Source organism: Oncorhynchus gorbuscha, unplaced genomic scaffold (genome assembly GCF_021184085.1).
Source record: "Oncorhynchus gorbuscha isolate QuinsamMale2020 ecotype Even-year unplaced genomic scaffold, OgorEven_v1.0 Un_scaffold_1008, whole genome shotgun sequence".
In the NCBI taxonomy this organism is placed as follows: domain Eukaryota; kingdom Metazoa; phylum Chordata; class Actinopteri; order Salmoniformes; family Salmonidae; genus Oncorhynchus; species Oncorhynchus gorbuscha.
In genome coordinates this window covers 1-15,693 of record NW_025745922.1, presented here as the reverse complement: position 1 = coordinate 15,693, position 15,693 = coordinate 1, and the positions used below count along the sequence as shown (strand labels likewise).

Below are 15,693 nucleotides of genomic sequence, written 5' to 3'. Positions count from 1 at the left end.
GGTGAGGGAGATCAATCTGGTCAGAGAATCGAGTTCCCAAACCATCTCCTCACCAATGGGTGAGGGAGATCAATCTGGTCAGAGAATCGAGTTCCCAAACCATCTCCTCACCAATGGGTGAGGGAGATCAATCTGGTCAGAGAATCGAGTTCCCAAACCATCTCCTCACCAATGGGTGAGGGAGATCAATCTGGTCAGAGAATCGAGTTCCCAAACCATCTCCTCACCAATGGGTGAGGGAGATCAATCTGGTCAGAGAATCGAGTTCCCAAACCATCTCCTACCAATGGGTGAGAGGTAGTGAGGGAGATCAATCTGGTCAGAGAATCGAGTTCCCAAACCATCTCCTACCAATGGGTGAGGGAGATCAATCTGGTCAGAGAATCGAGTTCCCAAACCATCTCCTCACCAATGGGTGAGGGAGATCAATCTGGTCAGAGAATCGAGTTCCCAAACCATCTCCTCACCAATGGGTGAGGGAGATCAATCTGGTCAGAGAATCGAGTTCCCAAACCATCTCCTCACCAATGGGTGAGGGAGATCAATCTGGTCAGAGAATCGAGTTCCCAAACCATCTCCTCACCAATGGGTGAGAGGTAGTGAGGGAGATCAATCTGGTCAGAGAATCGAGTTCCCAAACCATCTCCTCACCATGTGAAGCTTTAGTGTTTGTTTTCTTCAGATGTTGGAACAAAGTGACGACCAGAGGCATTAAATCTGTCGTCTTGTATTTTATTATCTGTGGTTAACCTGAATCTCAAAGTTATATTCCACAGTGATTTTGCAATGAATGAAAGGTAAACCCAAGACACTTCACCCTCTCAGACTTGACAATATTAAAGAGCTCATCCGGTCCAATTAAATTGATCACTCAACGAACAAATCACCCCCCCCCATGTCAAAATAATCACACTGGTCATAAACAGGAAGTGGAGCGGAGGAAACCGATCCCTTGTCAAGTCAGTCTATGAAGACGGACATGCTCACTCGCAGTCAGACACTTCCCCATTGGCTCCTCCGCCAGCTCAGCTCTCTGCCTGGTGATTGGCTCCTGGAGGGAGTGCCATGGCCAATGCCGTCACTAGCAGAGTGGTGCAGCCTTATCCCTTGATCACGGCGATGGGTCGTAGTTTGATGGCTTTCTTGCTGATTCCAGCATCGTGACACGTGTTGACGACATCACACACGTTTTTGTACGACTCCGGAGCCTAGAAATGGTAAGAAAATACTGTTAGTCTTTTAACACAATAGCCACGACCCCCCCCACTGTAGCATGACTAGTCTGGGCAAAGCCTACCCCTTCCATGACTAGTCTGGGCGAAGCGAAGCATACCCCTTCCATGACTAGTCTGGGCGAAGCCTACCCCTTCCATGACTAGTCTGGGCGAAGCCTACCCCTTCCATGACTAGTCTGGGCGAAGCGAAGCATACCCCTTCCATGACTAGTCTGGGCAAAGCCTACCCCTTCCATGACTAGTCTGGGCGAAGCGAAGCATACCCCTTCCATGACTAGTCTGGGCAAAGCCTACCCCTTCCATGACTAGTCTGGGCGAAGCCTACCCCTTCCATGACTAGTCTGGGCGAAGCCTACCCCTTCCATGACTAGTCTGGGCGAAGCCTACCCCTTCCATGACTAGTCTGGGCGAAGCCTACCCCTTCCATGACTAGTCTGGGTGAAGCCTACCCCTTCCATGACTAGTCTGGGTGAAGCCCTACCCCTTCCATGACTAGTCTGGGTGAAGCGAAGCCTACCCCTTCCATGACTAGTCTGGGTGAAGCCTACCCCTTCAATGACTAGTCTGGGTGAAGCGAAGCCTACCCCTTCCATGACTAGTCTGGGTGAAGCGAAGCCTACCCCTTCCATGACTAGTCTGGGTGAAGCGAAGCCTACCCCTTCCATGACTAGTCTGGGCGAAGCGAAGCCTACCCCTTCCATGACTAGTCTGGGTGAAGCGAAGCCTACCCCTTCCATGACTAGTCTGGGTGAAGCGAAGCCTACCCCTTCCATGACTGGTCTGGGTGAAGCGAAGCCTACCCCTTCCATGGCTAGTTTGGGCAAAGTCTACCTCTTCCATGACTAGTTTGGGTGAAGCCTACCTCCTCCATGACTAGTTTGGGCAAAGTCTACCTCTTCCATGACTAGTTTGGGCGAAGCCTACCTCCTCCATGACTAGTTTGGGCGAAGCGAAGCCTACCTCTTCCATGACTAGTTTGGGCGAAGCCACCCTGATGGCGATACCCTTGTCTGCCAGCTTGTCCAACACGTCCTGGAAGTCGATGTTCCTGCGGGATTTGGCCCGAGACAGAGCCCGACCCTGGAGACAAGAGTTCAATGTTGAGTAAAAGATGTTCTTGATAATGAACAGATGGAGGCAGTCCATCGTTACTACTTGTTATAGTATGGACATACCAAGGAACACAGTGACAGAGAGGTGTAGTAAAGCGACAGAGAGGTGTAGTAAAGCGACAGAGGTGTAGTAAAGCGACAGAGAGGTGTAGTAAAGCGACAGAGGTGTAGTAAAGCGACAGAGGTGTAGTAAAGCGACAGAGGTGTAGTAAAGCGACAGAGGTGTAGTAAAGCGACAGAGGTGCAGTAAAGCGACAGAGGTGCAGTAAAGCGACAGAGAGGTGCAGTAAAGCGACAGAGAGGTGCAGTAAAGCGACAGAGAGGTGCAGTAAAGCGACAGAGAGGTGCAGTAAAGCGACAGAGAGGTGCAGTAAAGCGACAGAGAGGTGCAGTAAAGCGACAGAGGTGCAGTAAAGCGACAGAGGTGCAGTAAAGCGACAGAGTGCAGTAAAGCGACAGAGGTGCAGTAAAGCGACAGAGGTGCAGTAAAGCGACAGAGGTGCAGTAAAGCGACAGAGGTGCAGTAAAGCGACAGAGGTGCAGTAAAGCGACAGAGGTGCAGTAAAGCGACAGAGGTGCAGTAAAGCGACAGAGAGGTGCAGTAAAGCGACAGAGGTGCAGTAAAGCGACAGAGGTGCAGTAAAGCGACAGAGAGGTGCAGTAAAGCGACAGAGAGTGTAGTAAAGCGACAGAGAGGTGTAGTAAAGCGACAGAGAGGTGTAGTAAAGCGACAGAGGTGCAGTAAAGCGACAGAGGTGCAGTAAAGCGACAGAGGTGCAGTAAAGCGACAGAGGTGCAGTAAAGCGACAGAGGTGCAGTAAAGCGACAGAGGTGCAGTAAAGCGACAGAGGTGTAGTAAAGCGACAGAGGTGTAGTAAAGCGACAGAGAGGTGTAGTAAAGCGACAGAGGTGTAGTAAAGCGACAGAGAGGTGTAGTAAAGCGACAGAGGTGTAGTAAAGCGACAGAGGTGTAGTAAAGCGACAGAGGTGTAGTAAAGCGACAGAGAGGTGTAGTAAAGCGACAAGAGGTGTAGTAAAGCCTTACCGCGCCGTGGCAGGTGGTGCCGAAGGTCTCCGTCATGCCCTGTTCCGTGCCCGTCAGGACGTAACTGCAGGTGCCCATCGTGCCCCCGATCAACACCGGCTGGCCTGTCAGCTGATTGGACCAGAAACAGGAAGCATTTTAAAAACAGTCTGCATCAAAATGACACTACTTTAGGGCCAGAGAAACATGGGCTGTCAGATTGGCCCTAAAGTAGATAGTCAATAATGTTATAGGTAACATTAAACCATAACTTCATTCTGTATTGATGTTGGGGGGGGGGGGTATACCTGGTAGTCTACAGGGATGAGAGGGGGTACCTGGTAGTCTACAGGGATGAGAGGGGGTACCTGGTAGTCTACAGGGATGAGGGGGTGTACCTGGTAGTCTACAGGGATGAGGGAATACCTGGTAGTCTACAGGGATGAGGAAGTACCTGGTAGTCTACAGGGATGAGGGGGTACCTGGTAGTCTACAGGGATGAGGGGGGTACCTGGTAGTCTACAGGGATGAGGGGGAGTACCTGGTAGTCTACAGGGATGAGGGGGGTACCTGGTAGTCTACAGGGATGAGGGGAGTACCTGGTAGTCTACAGGGATGAGGGGAGTACCTGTTAGTCTACAGGGATGAGGGGTGTACCTGGTAGTCTACAGGGATGAGGGGGTGTACCTGGTAGTCTACAGGGATGAGGGGGGTACCTGGTAGTCTACAGGGATGAGGGGGGGTACCTGGTAGTCTACAGGGATGAGGGGGGGTACCTGGTAGTCTACAGGGATGAGGGGGGGTACCTGGTAGTCTACAGGGATGAGGGGGTGTACCTGGTTGTCTACAGGGATGAGGGGGGGTACCTAGTAGTCTACAGGGATGAGAGGGAGTATCTGGTAGTCTACAGGGATGAGGGAGTACCTGGTAGTCTACAGGGATGAGGGGGTGGTGTGGAGGGAAGGCCCGGGTGGATCCCTTGCGATGCAGCAGCAGAGTCTTCTGTTTCCCATCTACCATGTGTTCCTCCACCTTGGCGATGTTATGAGACACGTCATAGATCACATGCATGTCCAGGTCATCAGGAGTGGTGGTGAACACCTTGGCAAACGCCTGGAGGAGACAGAGACGCGGAGAAGTCACACTGGAGTGGTCAGTTACCTGTCTCAGGTGGGGTCAGTTACCTGTCTCAAGTGGGGTCAGTTACCTGTCTCAAGTGGGGTCAGTTACCTGTCTCAGGTGGGGTCAGTTACCCGTCTCAGGTGGGGTCAGTTACCCGTCTCAGGTGGGGTCAGTTACCTGTCTCAGGTGCGGTCAGTTGCCCGTGTCAGGTGGGGTCAGTTACCTGTCTCAAGTGGGGTCAGTTACCTGTCTCAAGTGGGGTCAGTTACCTGTCTCAAGTGGGGTCAGTTACCTGTCTCAAGTGGGGTCAGTTACCTGTCTCAAGTGGGGTCAGTTACCTGTCTCAGGTGGGGTCAGTTACCCGTCTCAGGTGGGGTCAGTTACCCGTCTCAGGTGGGGTCAGTTACCCGTCTCAGGTGGGGTCAGTTACCTGTCTCAGGTGCGGTCAGTTGCCCGTGTCAGGTGGGGTCAGTTACCTGTCTCAAGTGGGGTCAGTTACCTGTCTCAAGTGGGGTCAGTTACCTGTCTCAAGTGGGGTCAGTTACCTGTCTCAAGTGGGGTCAGTTACCTGTCTCAGGTGGGGTCAGTTAGGGTCAGTTACCCGTCTCAGGTGGGGTCAGTTACCTGTCTCAAGTGGGGTCAGTTACCTGTCTCAAGTGGGGTCAGTTACCTGTCTCAAGTGGGGTCAGTTACCTGTCTCAGGTGGGGTCAGTTACCTGTCTCAGGTGGGGTCAGTTAGGGTCAGTTACCCGTCTCAGGTGGGGTCAGTTACCCGTCTCAGGTGGGGTCAGTTACCTGTCTCAAGTGGGGTCAGTTACCTGTCTCAAGTGGGGTCAGTTACCTGTCTCAGGTGGGGTCAGTTAGGGTCAGTTACCCATCTCAGGTGGGGTCAGTTACCCGTCTCAGGTGGGGTCAGTTAGGGTCAGTTACCCGTCTCAGGTGGGGTCAGTTACCTGTCTCAAGTGGGGTCAGTTACCTGTCTCAAGTGGGGTCAGTTACCTGTCTCAAGTGGGGTCAGTTACCTGTCTCAAGTGGGGTCAGTTACCTGTCTCAAGTGGGGTCAGTTACCTGTCTCAAGTGGGGTCAGTTACCTGTCTCAGGTGCGGTCAGTTACCCGTCTCAGGTGCGGTCAGTTGCCCGTGTCAGGTGGGGTCAGTTAGGGTCAGTTACCCGTCTCAGGTGGGGTCAGTTACCTGTCTCAGGTGGGGTCAGTTACCTGTCTCAAGTGGGGTCAGTTACCTGTCTCAAGTGGGGTCAGTTACCCGTCTCAGGTGCGGTCAGTTGCCCGTCTCAGGTGCGGTCAGTTGCCCGTCTCAGGTGCGGTCAGTTGCCCGTCTCAGGTGCGGTCAGTTGCCCGTCTCAGGTGCGGTCAGTTGCCCGTGTCAGGTGGGGTCAGTTGCCCGTGTCAGGTGGGGTCAGTTAGGGTCAGTTACCCGTCTCAGGTGGGGTCAGTTACCCGTCTCAGGTGGGGTCAGTTACCCGTCTCAGGTGGGGTCAGTTACCCGTCTCAAGTGGGGTCAGTTACCCGTCTCAGGTGGGGTCAGTTACCCGTCTCAGGTGGGGTCAGTTGCCCGTGTCAGGTGGGGTCAGTTACCCGTCTCAGGTGGGGTCAGTTACCCGTCTCAGGTGGGGTCAGTTACCCGTCTCAGGTGGGGTCAGTTACCCGTCTCAGGTGGGGTCAGTTACCCGTCTCAGGTGGGGTCAGTTACCCGTCTCAGGTGGGGTCAGTTACCCGTCTCAGGTGGGGTCAGTTACCCGTCTCAGGTGGGGTCAGTTACCCGTCTCAGGTGGGGTCAGTTACCCGTCTCAGGTGGGGTCAGTTACCCGTCTCAGGTGGGGTCAGTTACCCGTCTCAGGTGGGGTTAGTTAGGGTAAGTTACCCATCTCAGGTGGGGTCAGTTACCCGTCTCAGGTGGGGTTAGTTAGGGTCAGTTACCCGTCTCAGGTGGGGTTAGTTAGGGTCAGTTACCCGTCTCAGGTGGGGTTAGTTAGGGTCAGTTACCCGTCTCAGGTGGGGTTAGTTAGGGTCAGTTACCCGTCTCAGGTGGGGTTAGTTAGGGTCAGTTACCCGTCTCAGGTGGGGTTAGTTAGGGTCAGTTACCCGTCTCAGGTGGGGTTAGTTAGGGTCAGTTACCCGTCTCAGGTGGGGTTAGTTAGGGTCAGTTACCCGTCTCAGGTGGGGTTAATTAGGGTCAGTTACCCGTCTCAGGTGGGGTCAGTTACCCGTCTCAGGTGGGGTTAGTTAGGGTCAGTTACCCGTCTCAGGTGCGGTCAGGTAGGGTCAGTTACCTGTCGTGTGAGGAAGGTCATAGAGGAACGGTTGACCCAGGCATAGTTGCCGGCGGCGGCCATTCCTTTCAGGTAGTCTTGTCCCTCCTCTGAAAAGATCCGGGCGCACGCCAGCTGACGATCGTTCACCTGGATCTTGTCTCGCTTCATCGCCTTCTCCATGGCAACCAGGGCATCTACCAGAGCATATACAGCACCAGTCAAAAGTTGGGACACCTAATTATTCAAGGGTTGTTCTTCAGTGGATTCAGGAGGTATTCAGACCCCTTGACTTTTTCCACATTTTGTTAGGTTAGCCTTATTCTAAAATTGATTAAATTGTCCCCCCCACAATGCCCCATAATGACAAAGTAAAAAGGTTTTTGCTAATTTATAAAAACAACTGGGCTGGGCTCCGGCTGTCTGGGCTCCGGCTGGGCCACTCAAGGACAGACTTGTCCTAAAGCCACTCCTGTGTTGTATTGGCTGTGTGCTTAGGGTTGTTGTCCTGTTGGAAGGTGAACCTTCGCCCCAGTCTGAGGTCCTGAGTGTTCTGGAGCAGGTTTTCATCAAGGATCTCTGTACTTTGCGCTGTTCATCTTTCCCTCGATCCTGACTAGTCTCCCAGGCCCTGCTGCTGAAAAACATCCCCACAGCATGATGCTGTTACCACCATGCTTCACCGTAGGGATGGTGGGTTGTGGTGCCAGGTTTCCTCCAGACATGACGCTTGGCATTCAGGCCAAGAGTCCAACCTTGGTTTCATCAGACCAGAAAATCTTGTTTCTCATGGTCTGAGTCCTTTAGGTGCCTTCAGGAAAACTCATAGCAGGTTGTCATGTGTCTTTTACTGAGGAGTGGCTTCCGTCTCCCCACTCTACCATAAAGACTTGATTGGTGGAGTGCTGCAGAGATGGTTGTCCTTCTGGAAGGATCTCCCATATCCACAGAGGAGCTCTGTCAGAGTGACCATCGGGTTCTTGGTCACCTCCCTGACCAAGGCCCATCTCCCCCGATTGCTCAGTTTGGCCGGCTGGCCAGCTCTAGGAAGAGTCTTCTTGGTCGTTCCAAACTTCTTCCATTTAAGAATGATGGAGGCCACTGTGTTCTTGGGGACCTTCAAGGTTGCAGAAATGCTTTGGTACCTGGTACTGCTTTGGTAAAGTAACAGTCTTATTCTAAAACAGATCAATGTATATTTTTCCCTTTATTTAACCAGGTAAGTCATTGATAAACAACAACAACAACAACAACAACAACCTGACCAAGACGAGAACCAATCCACCGTGCAGCAACGCAGACAAGTGACCACGTTACAGACAAACAGCAACAACAACCTGACCAAGACGAGAACCAACACACCGTGCACCAACGCAGACAAGTGACCACGTTACAGACAAACAGCAACAACAACCTGACTAAGACGAGAACCAACACACCGTGCACCAACGCAGACAAGTGACCACGTTACAGACAAACAGCAACAACAACCTGACCAAGACGAGAACCAATACACCGTGCAGCAACGCAGACAAGTGACCACGTTACAGACAATTCTTTAAAACAAAACAAAAATGCACATTTCCAACATGGGTCGAGAGAGCAGTCCTACCTGTCGCCACCTGGTGGCCCAGCCCCCTGCTGCCACTGTGGATCATCACACACACCTGGCCCTTGTGGTCGATGCCCATCTTCTTAGCAGCATAGTCATTATAGATCTCATCCACCACCTGGATCTCAGCGTAGTGGTTCCCTGCCCCCAGAGTACCCAGCTGGAATAAGGACAGGTCATTATAGATCTCAGCGTAGTGGTTCCCTGCCCCCAGAGTACCCAGCTGGAATAAGGACAGGTCATTATAGATCTCAGCGTAGTGGTTCCCTGCCCCCAGAGTACCCAGCTGGAAAAAGGACAGGTCATTATAGATCTCAGCGTAGTGGTTCCCTGCCCCCAGAGTACCCAGCTGGGAAAAAGGACAGGTCATTATAGATCTCAGCATAGTGGTTTCCTGCCCCCAGAGTACCCAGCTGGAATAAGGACAGGTCATTATAGATCTCAGCGTAGTGGTTTCCTGCCCCCAGAGTACCCAGCTGGAATAAGGACAGGTCATTATAGATCTCAGCGTAGTGGTTCCCTGCCCCCAGAGTACCCAGCTGGAATAAGGACAGGTCATTATAGATCTCAGCGTAGTGGTTCCCTGCCCCCAGAGTACCCAGCTGGAATAAGGACAGGTCATTATAGATCTCAGCGTAGTGGTTCCCTGCCCCCAGAGTACCCAGCTGGAAAAAGGACAGGTCATTATAGGTTAGGGAGTGGTGTTACCTGAGGCAGGCCTCTCTACTTGGCCTTGGAGGAGACCTTGTTGGGGGTCAGGGGTCAGGGTTAGTTAGGGAGTTGCGTTACCTGAGGCAGGCCACTCTTCTTGGCCTTGGAGGAGACCTTGTTGGGGGTCAGGGTTAGTTAGGGAGTGGTGTTACCTGAGGCAAGCCACTCTTCTTGGCCTTGGAGGAGACCTTGTTGGGGGTCAGGGGTCAGGGTTAGTTAGGGAGTGGTGTTACCTGAGGCAGGCCTCTACTTGGCCTTGGAGGAGACCTTGTTGGGGGTCAGGGGTCAGGGTTAGTTAGGGAGTTGCGTTACCTGAGGCAGGCCACTCTTCTTGGCCTTGGAGGAGACCTTGTTGGGGGTCAGGGGTCAGGGTTAGTTAGGGAGTGGTGTTACCTGAGGCAGGCCACTCTTCTTGGCCTTGGAGGAGACCTTGTTGGGGGTCAGGGGTCAGTTAGGGGAGTGGTGTTACCTGAGGCAGGCCACTCTTCTTGGCCTTGGAGGAGACCTTGTTGGGGGTCAGGGGTCAGGGTTAGTTAGGGAGTGGTGTTACCTGAGGCAGGCCACTCTTCTTGGCCTTGGAGGAGACCTTGTTGGGGGTCAGGGGTCAGGGTTAGTTAGGGAGTGGTGTTACCTGAGGCAGGCCTCTCTTCTTGGCCTTGGAGGAGACCTTGTTGGGGGTCAGGGGTCAGGGTTAGTTAGGGAGTGGTGTTACCTGAGGCAGGCCTCTCTTCTTGGCCTTGGAGGAGACCTTGTTGGGGGTCAGGGGTCAGGGTTAGTTAGGGAGTGGTGTTACTTGAGGCAGGCCTCTCTTCTTGGCCTTGGAGGAGACCTTGTTGGGGGTCAGGGGTCAGGGTTAGTTAGGGTGTGGTGTTACCTGAGGAAGGCCTCTCTTCTTGGCCTTGGAGGAGACCTTGTTGGGGGTCAGGGTTAGTTAGGGAGTGGTGTTACTTGAGGCAGGCCTCTGTTCTTGGCCTTGGAGACCTTGTTGGGGGTCAGGGGTCAGGGTTAGTTAGGGTGTGGTGTTACCTGAGGAAGGCCTCTCTTCTTGGCCTTGGAGGAGACCTTGTTGGGGTCGGCCTGCAGCATCCTGCCATACTCCTCACAGTGCTCCTTATCCTCTGCCCAGGCATAGCCTTCTCTGAGGGACCAGTCCACTCCCATCTCTAGAGCCTCCTCTAGATCCCTGTAACAGACAGCCTTCAATTAGGGACCAGTATTGGTGTATTGGTGTTTGTAGACAGCAGGGTGTTGGTATCTGTAGACAGCAGGGTATTGGTGTCTGTACAGCAGGGTATTGGTGTATTGGTGCCTGCAGACAGCAGGGTATTGGTGTATTGGTGCCAGCAGACAGCAGGGTGTTGGTATCTGTAGACAGCAGGGTATTGGTGTATTGGTGCCTGCAGACAGCAGGGTATTGGTGTATTGGTGCCTGCAGACAGCAGGGTATTGGTGTATTGGTGCCTGAAGACAGCAGGGTATTGGTGTATTGGTGCCTGCAGACAACAGGGTATTGGTGTATTGGTGCCTGTAGACAGCAGGGTATTGGTGCCTGCAGACAGCAGGGTATTGGTGTATTGGTGCCTGTAGACAGCAGGGTATTGGTGTATTGGTGTCTGTAGACAGCAGGGTATTGGTGTATTGGTGTCTGCAGACAGTAGGGTATTGGTGTATTGGTGCCTGCAGACAGCAGGGTATTGGTGTATTGGTGCCTGTAGACAGCAGGGTATTGGTGTATTGGTGCCAGCAGACAGCAGGGTATTGGTGTATTGGTGCCAGCAGACAGCAGGGTATTGGTGTATTGGTGCCAGCAGACAGCAGGGTATTGGTGACTGTACAGCAGGGTATTGGTGCCTGCAGACAGCAGGGTATTGGTGTATTGGTGCCAGCAGACAGCAGGGTATTGGTGACTGTACAGCAGGGTATTGGTGCCTGCAGACAGCAGGGTATTGGTGTATTGGTGCCTGCAGACAACAGATTATTGGTGTATTGGTGCCTACAGACAGCAGGGTATTGGTGTATTGGTGCCTATAGACAGCAGGGTATTGGTGTATTGGTGCCTGCAGAGAGCAGGGTATTGGTGTATTGGTGCCTGTAGACAGCAGGGTATTGGTGTATTGGTGCCTGTAGACAGCAGGGTACTGGTGTATTGGTGCCTGCAGGGTATTGTTGTATTGGTGTCTGCAGACAGCAGGGTATTGGTGCCTGCAGACAGCAGGGTATTGGTGTATTGGTGCCTGCAGACAGCAGGGTATTGGTGTATTGGTGCCTGCAGACAGCAGGGTATTGGTGTATTGGTGCATGTAGACAGCAGGGTATTGGTGTATTGGTGCCTGCAGACAGCAGGGTATTGGTGTATTGGTGCCTGCAGACAGCAGGGTATTGGTGTATTGGTGCCTGCAGACAGCAGGGTATTGTTGCCTGCAGACAGCAGGGTATTGTTGTCTGCAGACAGCAGGGTATTGGTGTATTGGTGCCTGCAGACAGCAGGGTATTGGTGTATTGGTGCCTGCAGACAGCAGGGTATTGGTGTATTGGTGCCTGCAGACAGCAGGGTATTGGTGTATTGGTGCCTGTAGACAGCAGGGTATTGGTGCCTGCAGACAGCAGGGTATTGTTGTCTGCAGACAGCAGGGTATTGGTGCCTGCAGACAGCAGGGTATTGGTGTATTGGTGCCTGCAGACAGCAGGGTATTGGTGTATTGGTGCCTGCAGACAGCAGGGTATTGGTGTATTGGTGCATGTAGACAGCAGGGTATTGGTGCCTGTAGACAGCAGGGTATTGGTGTATTGGTGCCTGCAGACAGCAGGGTATTGTTGCCTGTAGACAGCAGGGTATTGGTGTATTGGTGTCTGTAGACAACAGGGTATTGGTGTATTGGTGCCTGTAGACAGCAGGGTATTGGTGTATATAGACAGCAGGGTATTGGTGTATTGGTGCCTGCAGACAGCAGGGTATTGGTGTATTGGTGCCTGCAGACAGCAGGGTATTGGTGTATTGGTGCCTGTAGACAGCAGGGTATTGGTGTATTGGTGCCTGCAGACAGCAGGGTATTGGTGTATTGGTGCCTGCAGACAGCAGGGTATTGATGCCTGCAGACAGCAGGGTATTGGTGTATTGGTGCCTGCAGACAGCAGGGTATTGGTGTATTGGTGCCTGCAGACAGCAGGGTATTGGTGTATTGGTGCCTGCAGACAGCAGGGTATTGGTGTCTGTACAGCAGGGTATTGGTGTATTGGTGTCTGCAGACAGCAGGGTATTGGTGTATTGGTGCCTGCAGACAGCAGGGTATTGGTGTGCATTGGTGCCTGCAGACAGCAGGGTATTGGTGTCTGTAGACAGCAGGGTATTGGTGTATTGGTGCCTGTAGACAGCAGGGTATTGGTGTATTGGTGCCTGTAGACAGCAGGGTATTGGTGAATTGGTGCCTGCAGACAGCAGGGTATTGATGCCTGTAGACAGCAGGGTATTGTTGTATTGGTGTTTGCAGACAGCAGGGTATTGGTGCCTGCAGACAGCAGGGTATTGGTGTATTGGTGTCTGCAGACAGCAGGGTATTGGTGTATTGGTGCCTGCAGACAGCAGGGTATTGGTGTATTGGTGCCTGTAGACAGCAGGGTATTTGTGACTGTACAGCAGGGTATTGGTGTATTGGTGCCTGCAGACAGCAGGGTATTGGTGTCTGTACAGCAGGGCATTGGTGTATTGGTGTCTGCAGACAGCAGGGTATTGGTGTATTGGTGCCTGTAGACAGCAGGGTATTGGTGTATTGGTGCCTGTAGACAGCAGGGTATTGGTGTATTGGTGTCTGTAGACAGCAGGGTATTGGTGTATTGGTGCCTGCAGACAGCAGGGTGTTGGTGCCTGCAGACAGCAGGGTGTTGGTGCCTGCAGACAGCAGGGTGTTGGTGCCTGCAGACAGCAGGGTGTTGGTGCCTGCAGACAGCAGGGTGTTGGTGCCTGCAGACAGCAGGGTGTTGGTGCCTGCAGACAGCAGGGTGTTGGTGCCTGCAGACAGCAGGGTGTTGGTGCCTGCAGACAGCAGGGTGTTGGTGCCAGCAGACAGCAGGGTGTTGGTGCCTCCTTACTTGGCGGTCATAGGGATGACTCCCTTGGAGCCGACTCCTACAGGGATGTGGTCAAACAGGGCCTGAGCCAGCTGCTCCTTGACAGGCTGGACGTCTCCCTCGTCTAGGTTGGTCCTTAGTAGACGCACTCCACAGTTAATATCAAACCCCACACCACCTAGCTCACACACACACACACACACACACACACACACACACACACACACACACACACACACACACACACGGTTAATGTCAAACCCCACACCAGAGATTAGACAGGACAGCCTGTTGGACTGTGTGTATCCTCTGTACCTGGGGATACGACAGCGTTGGGGTCGCTCATGTCAAAGGCAGCCATGTTTCCGATGGCGAACCCATACCCTGAGTGGCAGTCTGGCAGGCCGATGGACTTCTGAGGGAGAGAGAGAGGTTTGGGGACACTATTAGGCCTTGTTTCCTATGGCGAACCCATACCCTGAGTGGCAGTCTGGCAGGCCGATGGACTTCTGAGGGAGAGAGAGGTTTGGGGACACTATTAGGCCATGTTTCCTGGACACAGGTTAAGAGAACTCCTGGACTGACAAGCAAACTCATTGGAGAATCTCCATTGAAAGGGCTTCTTAGTCCGTGATAAGGCTAAATATGTGTCTGGGAGAAACAGCTTCTTAGTCTGTGACAAGGCTACATATGTGTCTGGGAGAAACAGCTTCTTAGTCTGGGAGAAACAGCCTCTTAGTCTGTGACAAGGCTAAATATGTGTCTGGGAGAAACCGATGAGATATTACAGAGTGTCAATATGTCAGTTTATAGCTGGTTAGATAACGGTTGTCAGCGTCATCTCCGCGGACTTGTGTTAAGGACTGATCCGGACCAAACATCTACTTACATGGACTATACCCGGCAGAGCTGCAACGTTTCCAATCTGTTTCATGGCGGGGAGAAACCCACCAAAACCTGACGACAAACAACAACAACAACAACCAAATCAGTCAAATCAATACAGGAGCTTGTCTGTTAACATGATCATGTTGTTGTTGTCTACCTCCTCCTTTACACGCGTTACGCAGCTCCTCAAACATCAGCTTCTCCAGGGACTCGTTGACGTAAAACACTCCTTCCACCTGGAATGAGATGGGAAGGTTTTGATGAGCTGTCCAAGTCCACACGACATACTAGGTTAGCTGAATGAGATAGCTTATGTAGCTACTACGCTCTTACACCTGATCTACATACAAAAGACAAGAGCAACAATAACAGAGTCAAGCTGGATTAGTAGCAAGCCACGTCTGAAGCTATCAAACTACGGACATGTGCTAACGTTTAATTCATTCCATATAAGTTCGTTTTAGCTTAATCACCTGCATATTTGGGACGAAACCTTTCTTGATTCGCCAGCAGTTCTTGTCAATCTTGTCCAAATATTGTAACTCGTCATTGTACGATCGACTCATGATATGATTATGTCGCTAGCTGTTTATTCCACTTATATTTCAGCAGTGTCTGATTCTGTTCTGAACCAACAAACTACAACTACGGCAACTCAGAGGCGTCCGTACAAAACGCGTTTTTGGAAAAAATGAATAATGACGCAGCTGTAAATGTTTTGAAATTTATCGCGTTTATTTTTTAATGGATTTAAATATTGATCTTGGATAACACCATATTATAGTCGTTCCGAACAAATACATGTTCCCTAATATCCTAGCAAAGTTTTATTTTTTTGAAAACATTTGTGGTTATTATTTTCCTATTTTAGTCTTTTTTGACTTTCCGTAGTTGAAGTCAGAACGCTAATCTCTTTCCGTAGTTGAAGTCAGAACGCTAATCTCTTTCCGTAGTTGAAGTCAGAACGCTAATCTCTTTCCGTAGTTGAAGTCAGAACGCCAGTCTCTTTCCGTATTTGAAGTCAGAACGCCAATCTCTTTCCGTAGTTGAAGTCAGAACGCTAATCTCTTTCCGTAGTTGAAGTCAGAACGCTAATCTCTTTCCGTAGTTGAAGTCAACTATTTGATAATATTTGTTGACCATTGAGCTTCTGTCAAAGCCTCTTCAATCTTCTCGATTGTAAAACGTGGAAATCTTCAACTATCTCTACTTGCAATTAAGACCTCTTTAGTTAACATGAACTGTATGATGTGACATGATTAAGGCTTCAATAAGTTAATAACAAGAGAAAACCACCAAACTAAAGTAAGTGAAAATGCTGCTGGCTAGCTAGCTACCAGATAGGTTAACCAGCTAGCTGCTCTTCTACATGTGGGTTTGTATTGTTCTAGCTAGATAAACACCATCATACCAGAAGTGTGCTGTGCATAATGAAACGTATCTGTATACTGTATGGATATCTAGGCCAGTGTACCTGCTATAACGTGTTACACTGATGAATGTTACCATTTTACTTTCATAATTCAGTCTTTCTTAACACAGTTGGCAAGTAATGAAAGTGAAAGAGTTCCAGCTAGCATTGTGTTTCTACTGTAAAGAGGTCCTTGCCAAGTGTTTAGCCTTGTCACGGACTACTTCCAGCTTGCATTGTGTTTC

General features: G+C 51.3%; 1 protein-coding gene across 2 annotated transcripts; it reads right to left on the bottom strand.

The window, feature by feature from the left end:
• Positions 1-716: 716 nt before the first annotated feature.
• LOC124020965 (RNA-splicing ligase RtcB homolog) lies at positions 717-14,695 on the bottom strand. 2 transcript variants are annotated; one of them, XM_046336278.1, is made up of 12 exons: positions 14,511-14,695; positions 14,195-14,273; positions 14,039-14,106; positions 13,465-13,564; positions 13,171-13,327; positions 10,111-10,267; positions 8,374-8,533; positions 6,783-6,958; positions 4,296-4,484; positions 3,393-3,503; positions 2,196-2,315; positions 717-1,208 (listed from the first exon to the last, which is right to left on the bottom strand). In XM_046336278.1, the coding sequence occupies exons 1-12, from the start codon at positions 14,601-14,603 to the stop codon at positions 1,101-1,103; spliced, it is 1,518 nt and encodes a 505-aa protein (XP_046192234.1). In that variant the 5' UTR covers positions 14,604-14,695; the 3' UTR covers positions 717-1,100. The 2 variants fall into 2 exon arrangements, with proteins under 2 accessions (XP_046192234.1, XP_046192235.1); XM_046336279.1 differs by lacking the exon at positions 14,511-14,695 and having other exon boundaries at positions 13,465-13,658; positions 14,195-14,269.
• Between the last annotated feature and the right edge of the window lie 998 nt (positions 14,696-15,693).

Bases quoted from the DNA above. Each gene is read 5' to 3' on its own strand.
- LOC124020965 (XM_046336278.1), bottom strand. From the start codon at position 14,603: ATGAGTCGATCGTACAATGACGAGTTACAATATTTGGACAAGATTGAC. The intron at 2,316-3,392 runs GTAAGGCTTTAC...TCTTGTCTCCAG, and splicing joins GCACCACCTGCCACGGCGCG to GGTCGGGCTCTGTCTCGGGC. The intron at 1,209-2,195 runs GTAGGCTTCGCT...TACCATTTCTAG, and splicing joins CCAAACTAGTCATGGAAGAG to GCTCCGGAGTCGTACAAAAA.